General features: G+C 40.5%; 1 protein-coding gene across 1 annotated transcript in view; it reads left to right on the plus strand.

Moving 5' to 3' along the window:
* The first annotated feature begins 3,894 nt into the window (after window positions 1-3,894).
* Window positions 3,895-23,755, plus strand: part of LOC126456324 (esterase E4-like) — a 90,288-nt gene continuing 70,427 nt past the window's right edge. The window contains 2 exon segments of the mRNA XM_050092073.1: window positions 3,895-4,132; window positions 21,034-21,162. Coding sequence (XP_049948030.1) covers window positions 3,902-4,132; window positions 21,034-21,162 — 360 coding nt within the window. The 5' untranslated portion in view covers window positions 3,895-3,901.

Genomic DNA, 23,755 nt, shown 5'->3' on the forward strand with positions numbered 1-23,755 from the left:
CCACGATTTTCTTATCACGTAACTTTCCTCATCGAACACCCTCTGCTCCACTGTGACTATGTCTTTATATGTTTATTTATTAGCCGTTCAGCATGTTTACCACGCAACTGGCTTCACCATAATGCGTTATACATATTCATAAGAGTGTAGTTGTTATCTAGTTCCAGAGATATGTGATAGATTACGAATACAATGTAAATTCGTAATGTCAAGTAAATATTTTTTATCTAATTACAGATTAACAATTTTTGGATTTTTTCCCTTACTTGTACGAAACTTTCCTTCTTGCCAAATTTCATGATTCTAGGAAAACCGGAAGTACCTTATGAGTTTTGCAAGAGAGTTTGCAAGTATCAAAAAATTGCAGTATCTTTTGATTGCATGAACTTTCAAGCTTATATTTTTCAGATCGCTAAGGTACCGTAGATGTTGGTTTGTGCCATCAGTTTCAACTCGGTATCTCTACCTGTTCCTGAAAGAAGGGGACGTAACAGTTCGGTGGTGGGCGGAGTACGGTATTGATATTGTATTTGCCCAGAAATCGTGCAATTTTGGCCGAGAGCGGACCCACGTACGGAAGGAACGCGAGTCGTTTGTCTCCTTCTTCTACTTCCGGGGTTGTCGCTGCTTCTTTCTTCCTCTTTATCATCCTGTAGATTTGCGTTTCGCTGTAGCCATTTTGGCAGAAGACCTCCCTCAGGTATTGCAGCTCGGATGGGTAGGCTCTTTGTTGGAGATGTCACGCCCCCTATGTACCAGGGTGGTCAGCACTGTCTGTCTTTGTGCTGGATGGTGGCAGCATGTTGCATGAAGATATAGGTCCGTATGTGTCTTCTCCCTATGCACTGTATGGCCTAGTGAACCATCTGCCTTCTCGACACGCCGCCTGAGGATGCGTAGTTTGACACTTCCCGAGAAAAGTCACGATATATCAACGCTACCACACGGCTGGAGACCCGAGAAACCTTCATCAGTAGTATACGTTCGGAAAGCCTACAGTCACATACCCGGAAAGTTATTTCAACTGTGTGAGAATGTCACTAGAACTGTGTACGCTTCTTCTTAATAGGAGTTAAGGATACGATAAGAAAGGAGGAAAGATATTATAAAGCAGTGACGTCATATAAATAAATATTCAATGAAGACTTCAGCTTACCAGAGTTGTGTAGCTTCTCCTCCTGTAAACAATCGTCGACAAAAAGGAATCCGTCAATTCGAACCACGGGATTTTTATACTATACATGTGGCTTGTTCGGCAGCCAGATATTTTTAAGTTGCTTATATTTTTCGTAATACATTTGTGTTTGTATTCCTTATGGAACGAATTTTTTGGTCTGCGGCTCAGACGTCCTTAAACCATCCATGAGCCTGCCGCCGTGGCCGAGCGGTTCTAGGCGCTTGAGCCCGGAACCGCGGTGCTACGGTCGCAGGTTCGAATCCTGCTTCGGGCATGGATGTGTGTGATGTACTTGGGTTAGTTAGGCTTAAGTAGTTCTAAGTCTATGGGACTGATGACCTCAGATGTTAAGTCCCATAGTGCTTAGAGCCATTTGAAACCATTCATGTACAAGTCGTGTAGGACGGCCTCAAGTGCTTCTCAAGTTGCCTACTTTTCTAGTCAACGTTTCCAAATCCCACAAACACCTAGACATAGCGTAGATGTCCAAGAAGCGAACAATTTTCTCCATTTCCCACTTCATATTTAACTTGTTGACATGCTACAGACTTGACATCTAACCTCAAAGCAAACGCAACTACTAGTTTCGCGTCTCCGAAGTTGGAACAAGCCGAAACTGAGTAGTTTTGACAGCGACTTGCGCAACGTTGCACCGTGAATGAGCAAAGGCAAGCAGCGCAGTTTCGAAACTTAGTTTCACCAATCTAGTGTCGGCGTGCAAGCTAGCCTTCAGAGAACCTGCATTTGTATCTCGCGTAAGGTTGGTTCAAATGGCTCTGAGCACTATGGGACTCAACTGCTGTGGTCATTAGTCCCCTAGAACTTAGAACTACTTAAACCTAACTAACCTAAGGACATCACACACACCCATGCCCGAGGCAGGATTCGAACCTGCGACCGTAGCAGCAGCGCGGCTCCGGACTGGAACGCCTAGAACCGCACGGCCACCGCGGCCGGCTCGCGTAAGGCCTAAATGAGAGAGATTAGGGATCGTTATAGAAGCATACATACAAACACTTTTGCGTCATTTTGTAAAGTAACGGAATAGGCTGACTCCTGATGGAAATAGCAATTCCCGGCCAACTGAGCCGTTAGGTACCACTTCGCGATGTACCGGGTGATCAAAAAGTCAGTATAAATTTGAAAACTTAATAAACCACGGAATAATGTAGATAGAGATGTAAAAATTGACACACATGCTTGGAATGACATGGGGTTTTATTAGAACCAAAAAAAGAAAACAACCCCATATTGCTAGACGCGTGAAAGATCTCTTGCGCGCGTCGTTTGGTGATGATCGTGTGCTCAGCCGCCAGTTTCGTCATGCTTTGCCTCCCAGGTCCCAAGACCTCAGTCCGTGCGATTATTGGCTTTGGGGTTACCCGAAGTCACAAGTGTATCGTGATCGACCGACATCTCTAGGGATGCTGCAAGACAACATCCGACACCAATGCCTCACCATAACTCCGGACATGCTTTAGAGTGCTGTTCACAACATTATTCCTCGACTACAGCTATTGTTGAGGAATGATGGTGGACATATTGAGCATTTCCTTTAAAGAACACCATATTACTTTGTTATGCTAATTATTGCTGCTCTGATCAGATGAAGCGCCATCTGTCGGACTTTTTTGAACGTTTGTATTTTTTTGGTTCTAATAAAACCCCATGTCATTCCAAGCGTGTGTGTCAGTTTGTACCTCTCTATCTACATTATTCCGTGATTTATTCAGTTTTCAAATTTATACTGACTTTTTGATCACCCGGTATATGCGATGTAGCGAATCTTAGTGAGCACATCTTGTAATGTTGTTAGTTGGCTAGAGTGATGAAATTATGGTACTCTGAGCACAGTTATTATGACTTACAATGAAATTTTTATGAAATATAGCTTTTATTCGAAGCTGTACACAATGAAAGTAAGCAAACAGCAAAACACACATTTATAAGAATTGTGAAGTAAAACCTATTTGTTATTATTGTTCAGCTCAATGAAAAGGCCCAGGAAACACGTTAGTAATAAAATCCATTCCGTAATTAAAGAGTTATTTAGTTTTGTAAATTATATATTATTGTACAACTACATTTTCTGTTTTGGGAACGTTAACTATACTCTTTGACCTGCTTGTTATTCTAGAGTGTTTGTAATGATTTATTAATCTAAATTTTGTAACTCATCTGCTAAAACTGTTAAACTTTTAACTGAAATCATGAAAATTAATATTTTAAACAATGCAGACCGCTGTGTTCCGATCGTTAGAATCTGTGTAAACCTCGGCGGTAGCAGCCGGAGGCAGGCTGTTCTGTGCCAGATTTCGAAGTGGTCAGTTGTATTACAGATTTTGTAAGGCTCAGTTATATGTGACGTTATGTTGTGATGCAATAACGGTGTTATAAAACAAGTTTTATATGTTTCCGCTACATCATGGTTCCATTTGCGACGGGAGGGGGAATTACTAGCCGTGCACTGCATAGTCGCTTGCGGAATATGTAGGTAGATTTATGTAGGATGCAAGGCAAGAATGCAGCATGCAAGACGCTACCGGAAAGCTACTGGCTCGCGCGGCAGAATATCGCTGCTGGAAGGATGTTTTCGTGTGGAGTAGGTTTCGCCATGTGCGCGCCCACTTCCGAGGAGCGGCCACCTGGCGTAAGTGCGGCAGCCGGTGCTACTTAAAAGGGCAGAGCTGCCAAGCCGGTGCCGCCAGCCACTCCCCTGCAGACATGAAAGGAAGAGTAACGGCTCTGGTAGCAGTCGTAACGTGCGCCGTGTGGCTGGCGGCCGCCGGCGAGTGCGGGGCGCCGTCGACGTCAGCGTCAGAGGAGTTCCCGGAGGTGCAGACGCCGCTGGGGCGGCTGCGAGGCAGCGTGCTGCGCTCCCTGGACGGCCGAACTATTTACTCGTTCAGGGGAGTGCGCTACGCGCAGCCTCCAATCGGCGGCTTGCGCTTCAAGGTACGCTGCAGTCTGTTGGTAAACTGAAGAGCGAGCCGCGCTTCAGGCAGAGGACGAGGCCTGCCGCGGAAGAGCATATATATATATATGAGTCGCTTAGATGCAAAACTGTCCATGTCCACTTTTTAAAAAAATTGAGTTGGCAACTCTGGATTGTAGAGCATGACATTTTACACATGCTTGAAATGCTATTTATGCTCAAAGCTCTCCATGTCCTATGGAAAACTGCTCACGAAAAGTGTGGTTAGATTCAAAACTGTCCATGTCTATCAGTAAGTTGGGTGCAAAACTTGCCTTGTCCCTTTTGACAAATCGCATTGAAGGCTGGGGTCATGTGACTGTAATGCAAGATGGCTACCATAAGCATCTAAACATTGTACTTGTGTGGTCTGTTACAGCTGTTTATTCTGAAAGCTATACACATTCTCAGAATGCTATAAAAGTCCAAGGGGAGCCTAATTATAATTCTGAAATCAACCTACCAGTGTCCGTATGCAAACGTGGCAAACACTTAGGACACATATACTCGAGCTGCATTACGAACACGGTTGTTCCCATTAATGAAAAGAAACTGGAGGATGTTTCAAAACTCCTCGAGAAACACTACGGTGAGTCCTGGAGGGAACGTGAATCCCTGTCGTGGTACATTACATTACTAGGTTCCAGCGGGTCAGGGGCATCAGTTGAATCAGAATGTCTATCAGGAGAAGATGAAGACATTGTTCCAGATATGATGTGTCAAGTGGATTGCAGTTTGTCAGTCGTTACACCATGTACCTTCAGAAATATTAAAAGATATTAAAACTGAATACATAGTTTTATGTTCGCCCCATATCCTCTCCTCATGTACAACTAGTCAGGTTCAAAACTGTCCATGGCCATTTCAGTTGCATGCAAAAGTGGCCATCTGCAAAGTCAGATGCAAAACTGTCCAAGTCCATTTTTATTTTGCTTATATCTTACATGCATTGAGTTCCTGACGTTTTTTCAATAGCGCAAATGGTTTTGTACTATCCATACTTATGTATACAACATACAGTGTAGGGCAGTTTGTATTTACCCACTGAAAACAATTTTTCCACTTTTTCTCAAAACCGGTTATGGAGGACATGGACAGTTTTGCATCTAGGCAACTCATATACATATACATATACATATATATATATATATATATATATATATATATATATATATATATATATATATATATATATATATATATATATATGCTTGGCCATGATGATAATGTTTGTGTTTTTGTGCGTGGTAAGGGTGTTGATATGAAATGTAAAATAGTTGGCGATATGCAAACAATGGAAAATCCAGGATGGAATGTAACGATACGAGAGAAGGAAAGTTGCTACTCATCATATAGCGGAGATGCTGAGCCGCGATAGGCACAATAAAAAATTCACACAATCATAGCTTTCGGCCATTAAGGCCTTTGTCTAGCAGTAGACGCACATATACACACCCACTCACGCAAGCGCAACTTGCACACACATCTGCCGTCTCAGAGAGCTGAAACTACACTACCGATGTGTGAATCTTTTTATTGTGCCTATCGCGGCTCAGTATCTCCACTATATGGTGAGTAGCAACTTTCCTTCTCATATGTATATATCAATTCGATATCTTGGAGTAGGGACCGGAAAATGTAGCATCTATTTTTGACAAAATTCCCAACAATTTTTTGCACAATTCTCGTCTATTTTTGTCGAAATTAAACTTAAACGGTTGTCACTCTACATGACTGAAGACAAACAAATTATTAGTTCTTTGAGATTGACTGTTTAAAAAAAGTGCTGATTGGGAACTTTTTGACTTGTTGGCTTATCCAAAAACTTCAAACATCTCTGCCGGCCGCTGTAGCCGAGCGGTTCTAGGCGCTTCAGTCTGGAACCGCACGACTGCTACAGTCGCAGGTTCGAATCCTGCCTCGAGCATGGATGTGTGTGATGTCCTTAGGTTAGTTAGGTATAGTAGTTCTAAGTTCTAGGGGACTGATGACCTCAGATGTTAAGTCAGATAGTGCTCAGAGCCATTTGAACCATTGAACCATTTAAACATCTCTTTTTTCCGAGATGGCTGTTGTTCTGTTCGTTTGACAATTTTTAAGCTTTCAAAAATGGTTGTTCTGTTGAAAAGTAGCAGCATTTTCCCGCCACTTAGGTGAATGCGTCTCCGATATAAGGTGTTTCCAGACATTATTTGTTTTTTCCCGCCCAATCTGAAAATCAAAAAATCTGCAGGTTACTAATTTCGACCTTTCGTGGCTATTCGTAGACCTACGACACATGCTTCACAACGCTGCAGATAGAACTGACAAGGCCCTTAGCGTAGTAATAGAACCGGGCGTACAGCAACTTGATTTTAAAGTTAGGGGAAGAATTTCGGCGCGATCGAAAAACGTCATATGTTTTGTTTTCCAATCGCTATAGCGCAGAGGACGGGCTCTGTACGCTGTTGTCGCAGATGGCCGCGAGCGTAAACAAACGAGAATTTTGACCGCCACAGGGGAAGGAGCGGTACGGGTAAGCAAACATTTCGCTAGGCAACAGCCTACAGTAGAACTGACACATTGTTACAGGGATCACCGATCTCTTCTGGTGTCGTACGAGTCGTAATCGAAACACGTGATAGACCAGGTTAGTCTCTTATTTCAAAATAAGCAAAGAAAAAAAGCAACGCGCAACTCTAAGCATTCGGGGACGCCTACCGCACAAGTGTTTGTTGAAGTCAGCAGAGTATTGTTAACGACGTAGTTCAGGCCCAACCTCTAGCGGTATTCGATGCAACTGTAGTTCAAAACATTCGCCACGTTAAAATTGTCCGCATTATACTATCTTTTGAGCTTTAGCTAACAAACAAACGTACAAGTGGTAATTTATTGAAACCCTCAGCTGCCGACAGGTGTTGCTGATATACCTCGATGGGGACAGCTGAAAATGTGTGCCCCGACCGAGACATTTTCAGCTGTCCCCATCGAGGTTTATCAGCAACACTTGTCGGCAGCTGAAGGTTTCAATTAATTATTATTATTCTAGAGAAGCTGTACGGTCATCAGTGGTATCTGTTCTTTCGAGAACAGTTACTATCTTCAAAAATACAAGTGTCTTTCTTATAAATGCTAGGTCCCGTTGCATTATGCGACGTGTATCTTCAACAGGTAATTCAACGGTCCACAACTGGCATGGCACCAAATCATTGAGCGCATTGATACATCGTAGCTTACGTACATTTTATTTTGCAGGTAGGTTACACGCATCATCTTTTCAAATTGGGCTTCATCAGATGATGTACAATGCCAGTTTTCGATATTGTATGCAGAAAATAAAGCTGTTTGTAATTATCTCTTATAAATACATTAGCTGATTCGGATACAATTCGCCATCAAACAGCATCCATTGAGTTATTTTGTGTTTTCGCATTTTGAGGCAGAATTGGCATCTATTTCACATTTATCGCAAATGAATTTTTCCGGCCCTTGGTTATGAGATACGTTGATTATTACGACCATATGATTGTCACACGCCACAGGCCTTCGGATTTAAAATCCGGTAACTCGAGAACGAAAAAAGAAATTCTTCTGCTTTCAATTTTAAATACCATTTAGTGATCGTATCTATATTTCACTCACTGCATTGTACGAGCTAAAATCAACCATACGCAACATTTACGTAATGCGTTTTTACACCTGACTTTGATGCAGCACAGTAACTATGACGAATAACGACAATAAATACATTCAATTCTTTATCGAGTAAAGATATCGGACTGTAAGATGCGTAAAAATCAAATTTTTTCACGTAATAGTTTTCGAAAAATCGTATGATAAGTCTTTCATTTAGGCCAGAACGCTGTCTCTCAGCAGAGGCACAGAGAAAGGACTGACAAACAGTTTGCCATCTAGCGGTGCGGTCCACCGAGCAATTTTGTCAGTGTGTGTTTCTTGCGTTAGTTATATTAATGACTAATTTCTGTATTCGGTTAGACCGTCAGTAACACAGCCGCTCGAGTTCCTGCTGCTAATAAGGCGAGTACACCATTCGTTTATTACATATTTATAAGAGCTTCAATCAGGAGCGACTTATTTTCGGTTTCCTGAGTAGTTACTAGTATATCTTTGTAATTTCTTGTGTGTTTGAGTGCTTACTAGGAAGAACCTTTTATTTTAATTTATTTTAATAACAGTGTAGTGTAGAGTACCGCTGTTGCTATCGACCCTTGTATCGACTCTCGCATTGTACAGGATTTTGTTTGTTTTCCTTAGACCAGCTCAGTGTCGGTTAGATCGTCAGTGACAGAGCCGCTCAGTTCCTGCTGCTAATAAGGCGAGTGCACCATTCATTTATTACATATTTTTTACGAGTTTCAAACAGGAGCGACTTCAGAAATGGATGGGCACTGTGATTGCTGTGTGCAAATGCGAGCTGAGTTTGTGACCCTTCGCTCATAGCTCCAGGCAGTGTTGGCTTCCAACACATAGCATGAGGCTGCTGCCAAGGGCACCACTGTGGGGGGTCGAACGCGAAGGACGTCGAGCATGACCCACGTGTCCCCCGATTGGTCCATTGCTGTGACCGCCCCGGGTACTGCCTGCACTGAGGTTGATCCTTCACCCGTGGTCGAGTGGGAGATCATTCCAAAGTCTGGCAGGCAGTGGGCAGGCAATGGGCCGATCGTAGGGCCTCCCCAGTTCGTTTGACGAACAGGTTTCTGGCGTTATCTGTGACTGACGAAGTCTCTGAGCCGGGTGCAGTCGTCCACGCTGTTGCAGACGAAGCTTCTCGACCCTCAAGGTCTGTGCATCCACAGAGGGTGGGTTTGCTGGTGGTTGGGAGCTCCAATGTTAGGCACGTAATGGGGCCCCTTAGGAACATGGCTGCCAAGGAGGGGAAGGAATCCATTATGCACTCCATGTGTACTGGAGGGAGTCATTTCGGATGTGGAACAGGTGCTTCTGGATGCCATGAAGAGTAGAGGGTGCAGCCAGCTGCTGGTGGTGGCCCATGTGGGTACCAATGACGTGTGTCGCTTTGGATTGGAGGAGATTCTCTCTGGATGCAGAAATGGTAAAGACTGCCAGTCTTGCTTGCGAGATTAAGGCGGAGCTCAGCATCTGCAGTATCGTCTACAGAACCGACTGTGGTCTTTTGGCGCAGAGCCGAGTGGAGGTTCTGAATCAGAGACTCAGGTTGTTCTGTGACCATGTAGGCTGCAGAATACTTGACTTGCATCATCAGGTGGTGGGTTTCTGTGTTCCGCTTAATAGGTCAGGAGTCCATTACACACAGGAAGCAGGTACACAGGTAGTGGGGACTCTGTGGAAGGGACTGGGCGGTTTTTTAAGTTAGAGGGTCTCAGGAAAACACAGAAAGGGCGTCCGTCCAAAATGGGCAGGTAAAACACAGTATGGTAGTTTTAGAAACGATCGGTATTGTAGTTGTAAATTGTAGCTGTGTCGGGAAAGAACCAGAGCTTCAAGCCCTAATAGAAAGCACTGAAGCTCAAATAGTTATAGGCATGGAAAGCTGGATAAAGCCGGAAATAACTTCAGCCGAAGGTTTTTCAAACGACCTAACGGTGTTCAGAAAGGATAGATTAAATACAGTTGGTGGAGTATTTATTGCTGTCAGAAGTAGTTTACCGTGTAGTGAAGTTGAATTAGATAGTTCCAGGGAAATAGTATGGGTAGAGGCTATACTTGACAATCGAACTAAACTATTAATTGTATCGTTTTACAAACCCCGCGACTCAGAAGATATAGTTGTTGAACGGTTCAAAGAAAACTCTAGTCTCATTTCAAATAGGTACCCCACTCATGCAATTATAGCCAGTGGCGACTTCAACCCACCCTCGATATGCTGGAAAAATTACACGTTTAAAGCCGGCGGCAGGCATAAAACGTCATCCGAATTTGTACTGAATGCTTTCTCAGAAAGCTTAAATGGTTGCGAAAGCATACTTGACATCTTAGCAGCAAATAGCCCTGGACAAATAGGGAGTATCGTGACGAATACAGGGATTCGCGACCATAAGGCAGTTGCTGCTAGGCTGAACACCGTAACACCCACAACCATTAAAAAAACGCAAAGTACGTCTATTTAAAAAAGCTGATAAAAATGCTCTTAACTCCTTTTTAAGAGACAGTCTCCACTCCTTCCGATCTGATCACGTAAGCGTAAAAAAGATGTGGAATGATTTCAAGGAGATAGTATCGAGGGCAATTGAGAGATACATGCCACATAAATTAATAATTGATGGTACTGATCCCCCATGGTACACAAAACCTGTCAGATCGCTGTTGCAGAAGCAACGGAATGAGCATGCCAAATTTAAAAGAACGCAAAATCCCCAAGATTGGCAAAGTTTTGCAAAAGTTCGAAATATAGCGCGTGCTTCAAAGCGAGATGCTTTTAATAATTTCCACAATGAAACTCTGTCTCGGAATCTGGCAGAAGACCAAAAGAGATTCTTGTCATACATAAAGCACACCAGTGGCAAGACGCAATCAATACCTTCACAGAGCGATAACAACGGTAAAGGCACTGATGACAGTGCCACTAAAGCAGAGTTATTAAACACAGTTTTCCAAAACACCTTCACCAAAGAAGACGAAGTAAATATTCCTGAATTCCAATCAAGAACAACTGCCAAGATGAGAAACGAAGTAGATATCCTCGGTGTGGCAAAGCAGCTTAAATCACTTAATAAAGGCAAGGCCTCCGATCCAGATTGTATACCAGTCAGGTTCCTCTCAGAGTATTCTGATACAATAGCCCCATACTTGGCAATGATATACAACCGCTCGCTCACAGAAAGATCTGTACCTAAAGACTGGAAAATTGCTCAAGTCACATCAATACCCAAAAAGGGAAGTAGGAGTAATCCGCTGAATTACAGGCCCATATCACTAACGTCGATTTGCGGTAGGGTTTGGAAACATATAGGCCTACTGTATTCGAACATTAGGAACTACCTTCAAGAAAACGATTTATTGACATATAGTCAGCACAGATTTAGAAAATATCGTTCTTGCGAATCACAAATAACTCTTTATTCTCATGAAGTAATGAGTCTATCGACCGGGGATGTCAAATTGATTCCATATTTTTATATTTCCAGAACGCTTTCGACACCGTTCCTCACAAACGTCTTCTAACCAAACTGCGTGCCTATGGAATATCACCTCAGTTGTGCAGCTGGATTCGTCATTTCCAGTCAGAAAGGTCACAGTTCGTAGTAACAGACGGAAAGTCGTCGAATAAAACAGAAGTAATATCCGGCGTTCCCAAAGGAAGTGTTGTAGGCCCTGTATTGTTCCTGATCTATATTAACGACGTAGGAGACAATGTGGGTAACCTCTTAGATTGTTTGCAGATGACGTTGTCATTTACCTACCGTCTTGTAAAGTCATCAGATGGCCAAAACGAATTGCAAAATGATTTAGATAAGATATCGGTACGGTGCGAAAAGTGGAAATTCACCCTGAATAAAGAAAAGTGTGAAGTTATTCACACGAGTACTGAAAGAAATCCGCTAAGTTTCGATTACGAGATAAGTCACAAAAATCTGACGGCTGTAAATTCAACTAAATACTTAGGGTTTACAATTACAAATAACTTACATTGGAACGATCACATAGATAATGTTGTGGGTAGAGCAAACCAAAGACTGCGATTCATTAGCAGAACACTTAGAAGGTGCAACAGACCCACTACAGAGACTGCTTACACTGCATTTGTCCGCCCTGTTCTGAGTACTGCTATGCGGTATGGGATCCGATGAGACGGGACTGACTGATGGCATTGAAAAAGTTCAAGAAGGGCGGCTCGTTTTGTATTATCGCGAAATAGGGGTGATAGTGTCACAGACATGATACGTGAATTGGAATGGCAATCATTTTTCGTTGCGACGGGATCTTCTCATGAAATTTCGACCACCAGTTTTCTCCTCTGATTGCGAAAACATTCTGTTGGCACCCACCTACATAAGGAGAAATGATCATCACGATAAAATAAGAGAAATCAAGACTCGCACAGAAAAATTTAATTGTTCGTTTTTCCCCCACGCCGTTTGAGTGGAACGTTAGAGAGACAGCTTGAAGAACCCTCTGCCAGGCACTTAACTGTGAATAGCAGAGTAAACACGTAGACCGTGGACGTAGATACATTCTGTATATTTAACACATTCAGAGGAAAATAAATGCTCCCAGGTATGTCTGATTACTCCGTTACCATTCATTTTCTGATTACTCCGTTACCATTCATTTGAAAGGCTCGTTGTGAAAGGGCGTGAATAACACTGTGAAACAGCCTGTGGCTGTCCTCGTGACGCACTCTTTATTTGCCGATAGGTTATACTTGTTGTGTACGTGTACTGCATTTTCTACAAGTAGCACGTCTACAATCTGCAGATCACTGTAAAGTGTATGACAGACGGGTACTGTTGTGGTTAAGGTACGGATACATGTATCGCGACGTGTATAGGTACGTTTACACTGGGATACATGTATCGCGACATGTATGAGCGACATGTCAATTTGACATGTCGCGATACATCACCTCATACAGAAATACGCGGAACTTGTATGCGGACCCTCGAGCTCATACATGTCGCGTATACATTTTGTATATCACTTTTTGGCCACAACGCGACATGTATAGGTACGTTTACACTGGGATACATGTATCGCGACATGTATGAGCGACATGTCAATTTGACATGTCGCGATACATCACCTCATACAAAAATTCACGGAACTTGTATGCGGACCCTCGAGCTCATACATGTCGCGTATACATTTTGTATATCGCTTTTTGGCCATATACGCGACATGTATGAGCGACATTTGAAGAAATCGCGCATGCGCAGTACTATCATTTCCTGTCGCCTTGTCGACTGCCGCTTATTTCGACGATTAGCGTATGCGTAGTACCAGGCTCTTTGGCGGCTGTTTGAGTTTTGAAGGTGCCGACTGTCGTTTCGACGTTAATGTATCTGCATAGAATATCAAAAAGTGCCATATGCAACATTATTCTTCGTGTTTGAGAGGCCATTGTGCAAGTTTTATCCCAATAAGTGAAGGTAAAAGTTTTATATATATCAGAGTATGTAATACATTATATAATTTTTTCATGCATCTGGCACGTATATCAATGTTTTGCTGTTATTCCGGCGGCCTCGCGTGATAATGTTGACAACGGATGCCGACAATCGTGTGTGAGACGTTGGCATTAGCTATAGCGCGACAATGCAAATGTTTTGTCATGAAATCTTCGGTTTACGAGGAATCCCCAGTGGCTAAAAACCGGATTGTTACTGCCAACTGATCCTCTGGTGGAATCGCTTCCCGAAAGTTTGTGTTGGTTTTGGACACAAGAGGAGCCAAAAGTGATAACAAACCGCGGAAATCCTCCATACTCATCCTAACATAATTTCTAAAATATGCGCCATCCTCTAGCGTTAATTCGCGAGAAACTCTCTGTGCCACCATCTACGCTTCCTCCGCCTTTTCTTCTTATCATCTTCCAAAAGAGCAAGTGTATCAGCACATAAAAATGTGAAAACTTCCAAATCGTCGTCGGAAGCTATCGCACAGTGATACATATCAACCAGTGTAAACGCACGCTCATACATGTATGAGGTTGATACTTGTCAACTCATACAAGTCGCGATACATGTCGCAAAGTCGCATATACATGTATCTCATACATGTGCCGATACAAATGGCAGTGTAAATGCACCTTTAACAGGTACTAACCGTTCTGCACATAAATCTGTGCTCTGCATTCCGTCGTAAGGTGTGTAACACCGGGCACCTCTGCTATCGACTAGAAGCTGAACCTGTGTTGCGGACACTTCCATGTGAAATTTTGTGGTAAATAACGCATAAAAAATCTTTCCAGGGCAATTTTCGAATTAAAACCCTATTGAACAAAATTTAAATTTCGTTATGGTGAGGGAATTTGGTTAGGAAGTGAGACGTTAAAAATAGTGTTTGAGGTTTGAGCTAAAGTTTAAATCAAGCCAGCAGCAGTCACAGAATATTTCCCTATTGTTCATAGGTTGGCAACATGTCCAGTTTGCGTGGCCATTGGGGTGACACTTTCACATAACTAATGAGAGACGCTAAAGAAGTAATAAATTTCTAGTGACAAAGTTGAAACCAATCTGCCCTTCATTTTCATTACAAATATTTGAGTGTTTTTTCCCAAACATATATCACAAATTCACCCCCATGAACTTGGATCTTGTCGTTGGTGTGGTGACTTGCGTGCCTCAGCGAGACAGATAGCCATACCGAATGTGCAACCATGACGAAGAGCTATCTGTCAAGAGGCCACAGACAAATGGGTGGTTTCTGAAGAGGGGCAGCAGACTTTTCAGTAGTTGCAGTATGGATGAGTAACAGAACTGGACCCCTAACATCAACTAAAATGGTCTTGCCGTACTGGTGTTGCAAATGGCTGAAAGCAAGCAGAAACTACAGCCAGTTATACTGATGGCATGGTGCCCTATTGTATTGTTAAATGATGATGATGTCCTCTTGGGTAAAATATTCTGGAGGTAACATAGTCCCCCGTTTGGATCTCTGTGCAGGTATTACTCAGGCAAATGTCGTTATCAGGAGAAACAAAACTGGCCATCTATGGATTGGAGTGTGGGATGTTCGATCCTGTAGTCAGGCAGGCAGGACAGAAAATTTAAAGAAAGAAGTGGATAGGTTGCTTTTAGATAGTTTGGGAATTAGTGAAGTTCAGTGACAGATGGAAGTGGACTTCTAGTCAGGTGATTACAGGGCTATAAATACAAAATCAAATAGGGGTAATGCAGGAGTAAGTTTAATAATGAATAAGAAAATGGGTAAGCTACTATGAACAGCATAGCGAACACATTATTGCAACAAATATAGACATTAATCCCACTTAAACACAGTAGTATGAGTACATTGCCAACAATCTCTTCAGATGATGAAGAGATTGAAGAAATGTGTGATGAGACAAAAGAAATTATTCAGAGAGTTAAAGGAGACAAAAATTTAATTGTGGGGACTGGAATTTGATAGTAGGAAAAGGAAGAGAAGGAAAAATAATAGCTGAATATGGGGGGGGGGGGGGGGGGGGGGAGTAATGGAAGAGGAAGCCACCTGGTAGAATTTTATGCATAACATAATTTAATCATTGCTAACACTTCGTTCAAGAATCAAGAAAGTAGGTTGTATACTTCGAGACACCAGAAGGTTTCAGATTGATTCTGTTGTGATAAATCAGCCATTTCAGAACCAGATTTTAAATAGTGAGACATTTTCAGGGGCAGATGAGGACTCAAACAACAATTTTTGGTTATGGTCTGTAGATTAAAACTGAAGAAATTGTAAAAAGATAGAAAATTAAGGAGCTGGTACATGGATAAACTGATAGTTTCAGAAGGAACTTTAGGCAGCAGTTGACTGGAAAAGGGGATGGGAATACAGTAGAGAACAGATGGGTAGCCTTGAGAGTGAAGGCAGCAGGGGACCAAATAAGTGTAAGGACAAGACCTAGTGGAAATCCTTGTACAACACTGAAGATATTGAACTTAACTGATGAAAGAAGAAAACACAAAAATACAGCAAATGAAGCAGGTGAAATGGAATACAGAAATCTAAAAAATTACATTGATAGTAAGTGCAGAATGGCTAATCAGGAATGGCTAGAGGTCAAATGTAAGTATTTAGAAACATATTTCTCTAGGGGAAAGATAGATACCACCTACAGGCAAGTTAAAGAGGCCTTTGGAGAAAAGAGAAGCAGCTACGTGAATATCAAAAGCTCAGATGGAAAACCAGTTTTAAGCAAAGAAAAGAAAGCTGAAAGGTGGGGAGAGCATATAGAGGGGCTGTACAAGGGAGATGAACTTGAAGACAGTATTATAGAAATGGAATAGTATGTAGAGGAAGATGAGATGGGAAATATTATACTGTGAGAAGTTTGACAGAGCCCTGAAAGACCTAAGTTGAAGCAAGACCCTGGGAGCAAACAACATTTTGTCAGAATTACTGATAATCTTGCGAGAGCCAGCAATGACTAAACTCTCCCATCTGGTGTGCAATGCATATGAGACAGGTGAAATACCGTCAGACTTCAAGAAGAATGGAATAATTCAAATTCCAAAGAAAGCAAGTGCTGACAGGTTTGAAAATTATTGGGGTATCAGTTTAATAAGGCATGGTTGCAAAATACTTACACAAATTCTATACAGAAGAATGGAAAAATTGGTAGAAGCTGACCTTGAGGAAGGTCAGTTTGGATTCTGGAGAAATGTAGGACCTGTAACTTCTCTTAGAAGACAAACACACGTTTATAATATTTGTAGTGCTAGGGAAAGCTTTTTCCAGTGTTGACTGGAATACTCTCTTTGAAATTCTGAAGGCTTGAGTGGTAAAATTCAGGGAGAAAAAAGCTATTTCTGACCTGTACAGAAACCAAATGGCAGTTGTCAAGGGGCATGAAAGGGAAGCAGTGGTTACAAAGGGAGTGAGTCAGTGTTGTAGTGTACCTCTGATGTTATCTGATCTGTACATTAAACAAGCAGTCAAGGAAACCAAAGAAAGATTTAGGGTAGAAACTAAAGTTCAAGAAGGAGAAGTAAAAACATTGAGGTTTGCTGATGATGTTGTAATTCTGTGAGAGACAGCTGGAGACTTGGTAGAACAGCAGAATGGAATGGGCAGTGTCTTGAAAAAAGGGATATAAGACAAACAGCAACAAAAGCACAACAAGCATAACAAGCATGTAGTCAAATTTAATCAGTTGACACATAAGTGAACTAGGAAGTGAGACACTTAAAGCAGTGAATGGATTTTGTTATATGGGCACCAAAATAACTGATGATGGCTGAAGTAGAGAGGATGTAAAATGTAGACTGGCAATGACAAGGAAAGCATTTCTGAAGAAGAGAAATTAGCTACCATCGAGTATAGATTTGTGTGTCAGGAAGTCTTTTTTGAAAATATTTGTAAGGTAGTCATGTGTGGAAGTGAAACATGGAGAATAAACACATTAGACAAGAAAAGAATAGAAGCTTTTGAAATGTGCTGCTACAGAAGAATGCTGAAGATTAGATGGGTAGATCATGTAACTAATGAGGAGCTACTGAACAGAACTGGGGAGACAAGAAATTTATGTCACAACAAAACAAGGGCTCAATTGACAGGACACATTTAAGACATCAAGGGATCACCTATTCAGTGTTGATGTGAAGTGTGTGACAACAAAGTTATACCTTAAAAAAACAGTATCTACATTTTAAAAATAACATATTGTAACTATAAGCAGACATGATTGTTTGGTAAATGCCAGATAACAAAGTGGATGCATTTTTTTTACAGGGTTTTTCATTAGTAACTCCATGGTTTCTGAAGATGATGCTGTAAAAACTACAAGACATACAGAAAAAATCAAACAATGGAAAATCCAGGATAATATGTAACAGTATTATGAAAAGGATAGTGGCTACTCATCATATAGTGGAGAAGTCGAGGGGCAGATAAGCATAACAAAAAGACTATCAGGAAGTGAGCTTTTGCCCAATGAGGTCTTTGTCAGAAATATGAAACACACACACACACACACACACACATTCACACACATGAAACTCGCATACATATGACTATAGTCTCTGGCTGCTGATGCCAGACTGGCCTCAAGAGGTAGAGACTGCAGTCATGTGTGTATGAGTTGTATTTGCATGTGTGTGTCCTTTTATGGATGCAGCATCTCACTGAAATCTCCTGTGTCCATACTGAACAAACAGTGTAATTGGCAGTTAATAATAAAATCAGCATTATGAATTCATCTCTTATTTTACCTTTTCTGCCCACACCTCATTTCCAATTCATTACATATGAGACATTCATTGACATCTTTCTTGCATTCATAGCATCAGATTTGTATCTTTTGGCCAAAACTGTAACTAATTTATTTCCAGCACAATTTGGTTCTGCATTAAAGCTGTAGAATGTTACCAAGTTGTTCTGCCACACGATAATTACAGCCCATACTAAACCTCTGTGAGTAGTTGCACTTTAATTATAATCACCCAGTACATTGGCCAAGTCACAAACAGTGCCCATATTGAGCACCCCTAATGTTACTTAAGAACTTCCTCCATCCAGCGATATGAATCTGTTTCTGTATCTCCTGTAGTTTTCAAGTACTCATCTTCTGAAATTCTTATGAACAACAGTATTCATTTAATTCAAATACAATACTTTCCCGCAATGTCTTGTTAGGAAATAAAGTTATCTGAAAGTGGGTTTACCAAACTTTTAAGAGCTCAAGAATCTGTGCCTGAACATGGGAGGTAAAAACTTTTATGAGTCCTGGATTGGATGAGATGAGGTATCGAAGATTTAACTTTTCATAAATCAATCTCACTTCAAACTGACAAAAGGTTATTGATGTCTGTTTCGTGTTCTTTGACTGAAGTTTGTTTGACAATTTTCCTGATGTTTTGCCAGCACCAGTGTCTGGCATTGTCAAATTTTACCCTCCATTGCTACTGGCAGCCTGAAGGGTGAAGCATTGTCAGTGCCAGCTAATCATGCTGATGAAATGGCAGAAAAATAGTCCAACAAATGTTGTGTGAAGAGCACGAGACAGAAGCCAGCAGGAAATTTGTCAGAAAGTGGCCACAATAGTCTTAACAATTTTATCACTTCAAACTGCTAAAATTCCATGAACCATTCTTTTAAAAGTTTTAGTAATTTTTGCCAAACAGTGGATCAGGCATCACTGGGAATTTGACACAAAAGAGGATAGAGTTTTAATGGTAAATACTGACTTAATTCATATCACCTGTCCACTAAAAAATTCAGCTGATTAAGCCCATACAGAATAACTAAGTGTAATTCCTTTATTATTGTAAGGCATGTTGCACCATGGTATTAAAAGAAACTCTTTTTTGATTGAAATTTTTGTGGTGTGGACCACTTGAAGGTCAGTACCCTGCTGGTATAGTCAGCTATCAAATAATTTCGACCTTTCCTGCTCTGTTCATGAATAAAGCATGGAAAGAGCAACTGTTGGTGATTACACCTCTGTATGAGCTAGAATTTCTCTTATTTCTCTGATGAGGTCATTTCATGAGAAGTTTCTTTAATGTTCTCACCCCTTGGTCTTCCTCTAAAATTTTAACCCCTCCTCCCGCCCCCCTTTCCTTGTGCTATCAAATTGACAATTCCTTCATGTCTCAGGATATTTCCTGCCAACCAAGTCAAGCTGAGCCACAAATTTCTGTTCTCCCCAATTCAAATCACTACCACGTAATTAGTTTCACGACATCTCCAGCTGATCTTCAACATTCTTCTGTAGCAACACATTTCAAAAGCTTCTGTTGACTTCTTGTCTGAATGACTTATCATCCGTCTTGTATAAAGCTACATATACCTTCAGAAAAGACTTTCTAACACTTAAATTTACATTAGATGTTAACAAATTTGTCTTTTTCAGAAATGCTTTTCATGCTATAGCCACTCTGCATTTTCTGTTCTTTCTACTTTTGCTATAATCAGTCATATTGCTGCATAAATAGCAAATCTCATCTATTACTTCTAGTGTCTCATTTTCTTATTCCCTCAGTATTGCCTTTTTTAATTTCATTACCATTGTTTTTATTTTTTTGGTGTTCATTTTATGTCCTCCTCCTCACGTCTATTCCATTCAACTACTCTTCCAAATCCTTTGCTGTCACTGGGAGAGTTACTATGTCATCAGTTAACCTTGAAATTTTTAATTTTTTTTCACTGAACTTTAATTCCTTTTCCAAATTTCTTCTTCTACTGCCTGCTCAATGTGCAGATTGAATAAAATTGGGGATAGTCCACAAATCTGTTTCACTCCCTTCTCAACCACAGCTTCCATTTAATGTCCGTTGATTCTTACAACTGCAGTCTGGTTTCTGTACAACTTGTAAATAAGCTTTTGGTTCCTTTATTTTATCCCCGTTACCTCCATAATTTCAAAGAGTATATTCCAGTCAACATTGGCAAAAGCATTCTCCAGATGTACAAATGCTTTCAATGTATGTTTGCCTTACTTTAACTTATCTCTTAAAATAAATTATAGTGTCAGTACTGTCTTGCATGTTCCTAAATATATCCGAAACCCAAACTGATCTGCTGTAAAGTTGGCTTTTGTCAGTTTTTTGATTCTTCTGAAAATAACTCTTGTCAGTATTTTGCAATGGATTACAACCAGTTAAATATTCTTTATTATGTCTCCACACTCTCTGCCAAATACGTGGTGTGATGGAAGCCTCCCTACTTGGTTTGCCAGACAAACATTCAGACAAATCGTATTAATGAGTTTTATTACCAAATGAAACCAAAAGAAATTTACATTACTTATCTTTTGCAATTACACTGATGTGTCACAAGCAAAGGGCAACATACAAAATAATTAATCTTCTTCAGTAATAGGCAGTTCTCAAGTCTGAGATACATAGAGACTACCAGCAAGAGTTGATGTTGCTATTGAACTGGCCATCACCAGTTGTTCGCAGCGCTTATGTCCTCTTCACATTGTTGTCCTGGAGAGAGGTCCAGTCAGCATGTGATTGGCTGACTTCTTATCATAGCCTTCCCTTCTCTATCATTCTCAACTGGCGTGCCAGCTCTTGACTTTACGCTGTAACATTCTTCCCATAGAGATCATAAAGACAAGATTAGAGGCATTTGAGCAATCATTCTTCCCACACTCCATATGCAAAAGAAACGTGAAGTAACACTTATGTATAGTATAGCACTTACTTCACAGTAATTTTCAGAGTGTAAGTATAGACAAAGTTTTAAAAAAACCTATGTAAATAAAATATGGATATGATGCAAATTATCACATATTATTATGGACTTGCAGCCACCAGTACCATTAAATCCATGGGATGGTGTAACGGATGCCACAAAGGATGGTGCAAGATGTCCTGAAGCAGAAAACACTAACCAGACTTCTGAAGACTGCTTGTTTCTCAATGTGTACACAACTAAAGTAAGTAAAAATACTTCTATGATAGACACTTGCTATCTGTTTTAGGAAATATATAGCTCCAAAACGTTAATGGAAAATTCTCCTTGCAACATGTTTCATTAATTTAGATACATACTTTCAAATCATTGTTCCATCAGCATGAATCCTTTTCCATTACTGCATAAATGTTGGTCTACATACTAAACTAATGCCAGCTCCCAATGCAGAAATTGTGAAGTTAGGTAGGTACAATAAAACATAGACATCCCAGACAGAGATCTTCTACAATTCAGAGTTTGCAGTTATTTCATACTTTGAAAGAATAAGCCAGCTCCTTTCTCCATTATGGAGGAATAATTACCTGCAATTCTAAAAGCTAGGGAGTGTGTATTTTTTATTTTATATGTGTCAATTGGAAATGTGCACATTTCACATCCTCACACCTCAGCAATTCTGCCTCATAGTTTAAAAGTTAAAGGAAAGAAGTAAAATACATTGAGATAAACATAAAATATATCTGGAAAAGTAGACAAACACTTATGAATATACATTTGAATTTCCTGAATCCTTGATGTCCGTGGATACACTTATCTTTTTGATATCATTGTTTTATCCAGAGGCAGATAAACCCTTTGAATATACATTTGAGTTTCCTGAATCCTTGAGTTACATGGATACACTTATCTTTTTGATATCATTGTTTTATCCAGAGGTGCACACGTGCCTTTGTTAAAATTGTAAGGTGGCAGAAATGTTCCCATCATAATGTTATCTGTAATGAAAATATGGATGTGACACACATCACACATTGTATATAAATCCCCCCCATGCTGTCTGATCACACAGCCCCTCTTTGGCTGAGGCAGCTTCTTTTGACATGGTGGCTAGTAATGTCACTGTTACAGCATCAGCTGATCAACATATCATGATAATGACATGTCTCTAAATCCGATTTATATTTTACATTATGTTAAATTAAGCATTGGAGCAATTTTGTGCCTATTTCAGAACATCATAATAAAAATGTAAGTCCTTCAGAGTGTCAGCTCTGTATGCAAGCAAATTACACTCGTAATAGATGGAAGGACAAAAAAATATGAAAGATGAAATTTGCAATAATATTACCAAAATAAAAACTTAATGAAATGCTGTTATTATGAATGTTAGGCAATACAACTAAATCTATAAGTAAAATTCTGAAATTATATTTTGTTGAGGGAATGTATTTGGAAAGTAACTCATGTTTTAATTTACTAATATTAATTTCCAACAATATCTTTATACGACAAACTATCAGTTTTAATCCAGATATTTTGATCTATTTTGAATCAGGTTGTTCAGCTATTTCTGGAGGCTGCTTGTAAAAAGTTCAGAAAACCTATTATATCACTGTGAATAACTGGTTGCTCTGACTTTCAATAAATGTTTGCAATCCTTGGAACAATTTCTGAAAGAGAGACCCAGATTGAAAACATGAGTCACATTATGACAAATGGATAGCAACTAATATGAAAATAGTCAGGTAATTTTGCAGTTTTATGTTGCAGCCAAAAGTGTGTGTCATATTTCTTCAGAACCAGATTTTAAAATGAGAATATTGATATGGAAAGAACAAAGAGCTTTCAGTCGGAAGCATTTGATCACACATTGATTCAGTGCTTGCAATTGATCTTTAACTGTTAAAGGGCAGTGAATTCAACAGAACAGTGTCATAAGGAGCATGAACAAAGAATGTGCTGGAAACCTCTGCTGAAGAGAATCTACGAAAATATGAAGTCAATATAATAGAGGGAAACATTCCACATGGGAAAAATATATCTAAAAACAAAGATGATGTGACTTACCAAACGAAAGTGCTGGCAGGTCGATAGAAACACAAACATACACACAAAATTCAAGCTTTCGCAACCAACGGTTGCTTCATCAGGAAAGAAGGAAGGAGAGGGAAAGACAAAAGGATGTGGGTTTTAAGGGAGAGGGTAAGGAGTCACTCCAATCCCAGGATCAGAAAGACTTACCTTAGGGGGAAAAAAGGACAGGTATACACTCGCACACAGACACATATCCATCCACACATACACAGACACAAGCAGACATTTGTAAAGGCAAAGAGTTTGGGCAGAAAGATCTGAGCACACAGACACATATCCATCCACACATACACAGACACAAGCAGACATTTGTAAAGGCAAAGAGTTTGGGCAGAAAGATCTCTGCCCAAACTCTTTGCCTTTACAAATGTCTGCTTGTGTCTGTGTATGTGTGGATGGATATGTGTCTGTGTGCGAGTGTATACCTGTCCTTTTTTCCCCCTAAGGTAAGTCTTTCTGATCCTGGGATTGGAGTGACTCCTTACCCTCTCCCTTAAAACCCACATCCTTTCGTCTTTCCCTCTCCTTCCCTCTTTCCTGATGAAGCAACCATTGGTTGCGAAAGCTTGAATTTTGTGTGTATGTTTGTGTTTGTTTGTGTGTCTATCGACCTGCCAGAACTTTCGTTTGGTAAGTCACATCATTTTTGTTTTTAGATATATAAAATATGAAGTCACATTTGCCTATATTGCACAATGTTGTAGTAGGATACCTCAGATCTACCAAGTCTTGAAAACATGAGA

This window comes from Schistocerca serialis, chromosome 2 (genome assembly GCF_023864345.2).
Source record: "Schistocerca serialis cubense isolate TAMUIC-IGC-003099 chromosome 2, iqSchSeri2.2, whole genome shotgun sequence".
Classification (NCBI taxonomy): domain Eukaryota; kingdom Metazoa; phylum Arthropoda; class Insecta; order Orthoptera; family Acrididae; genus Schistocerca; species Schistocerca serialis.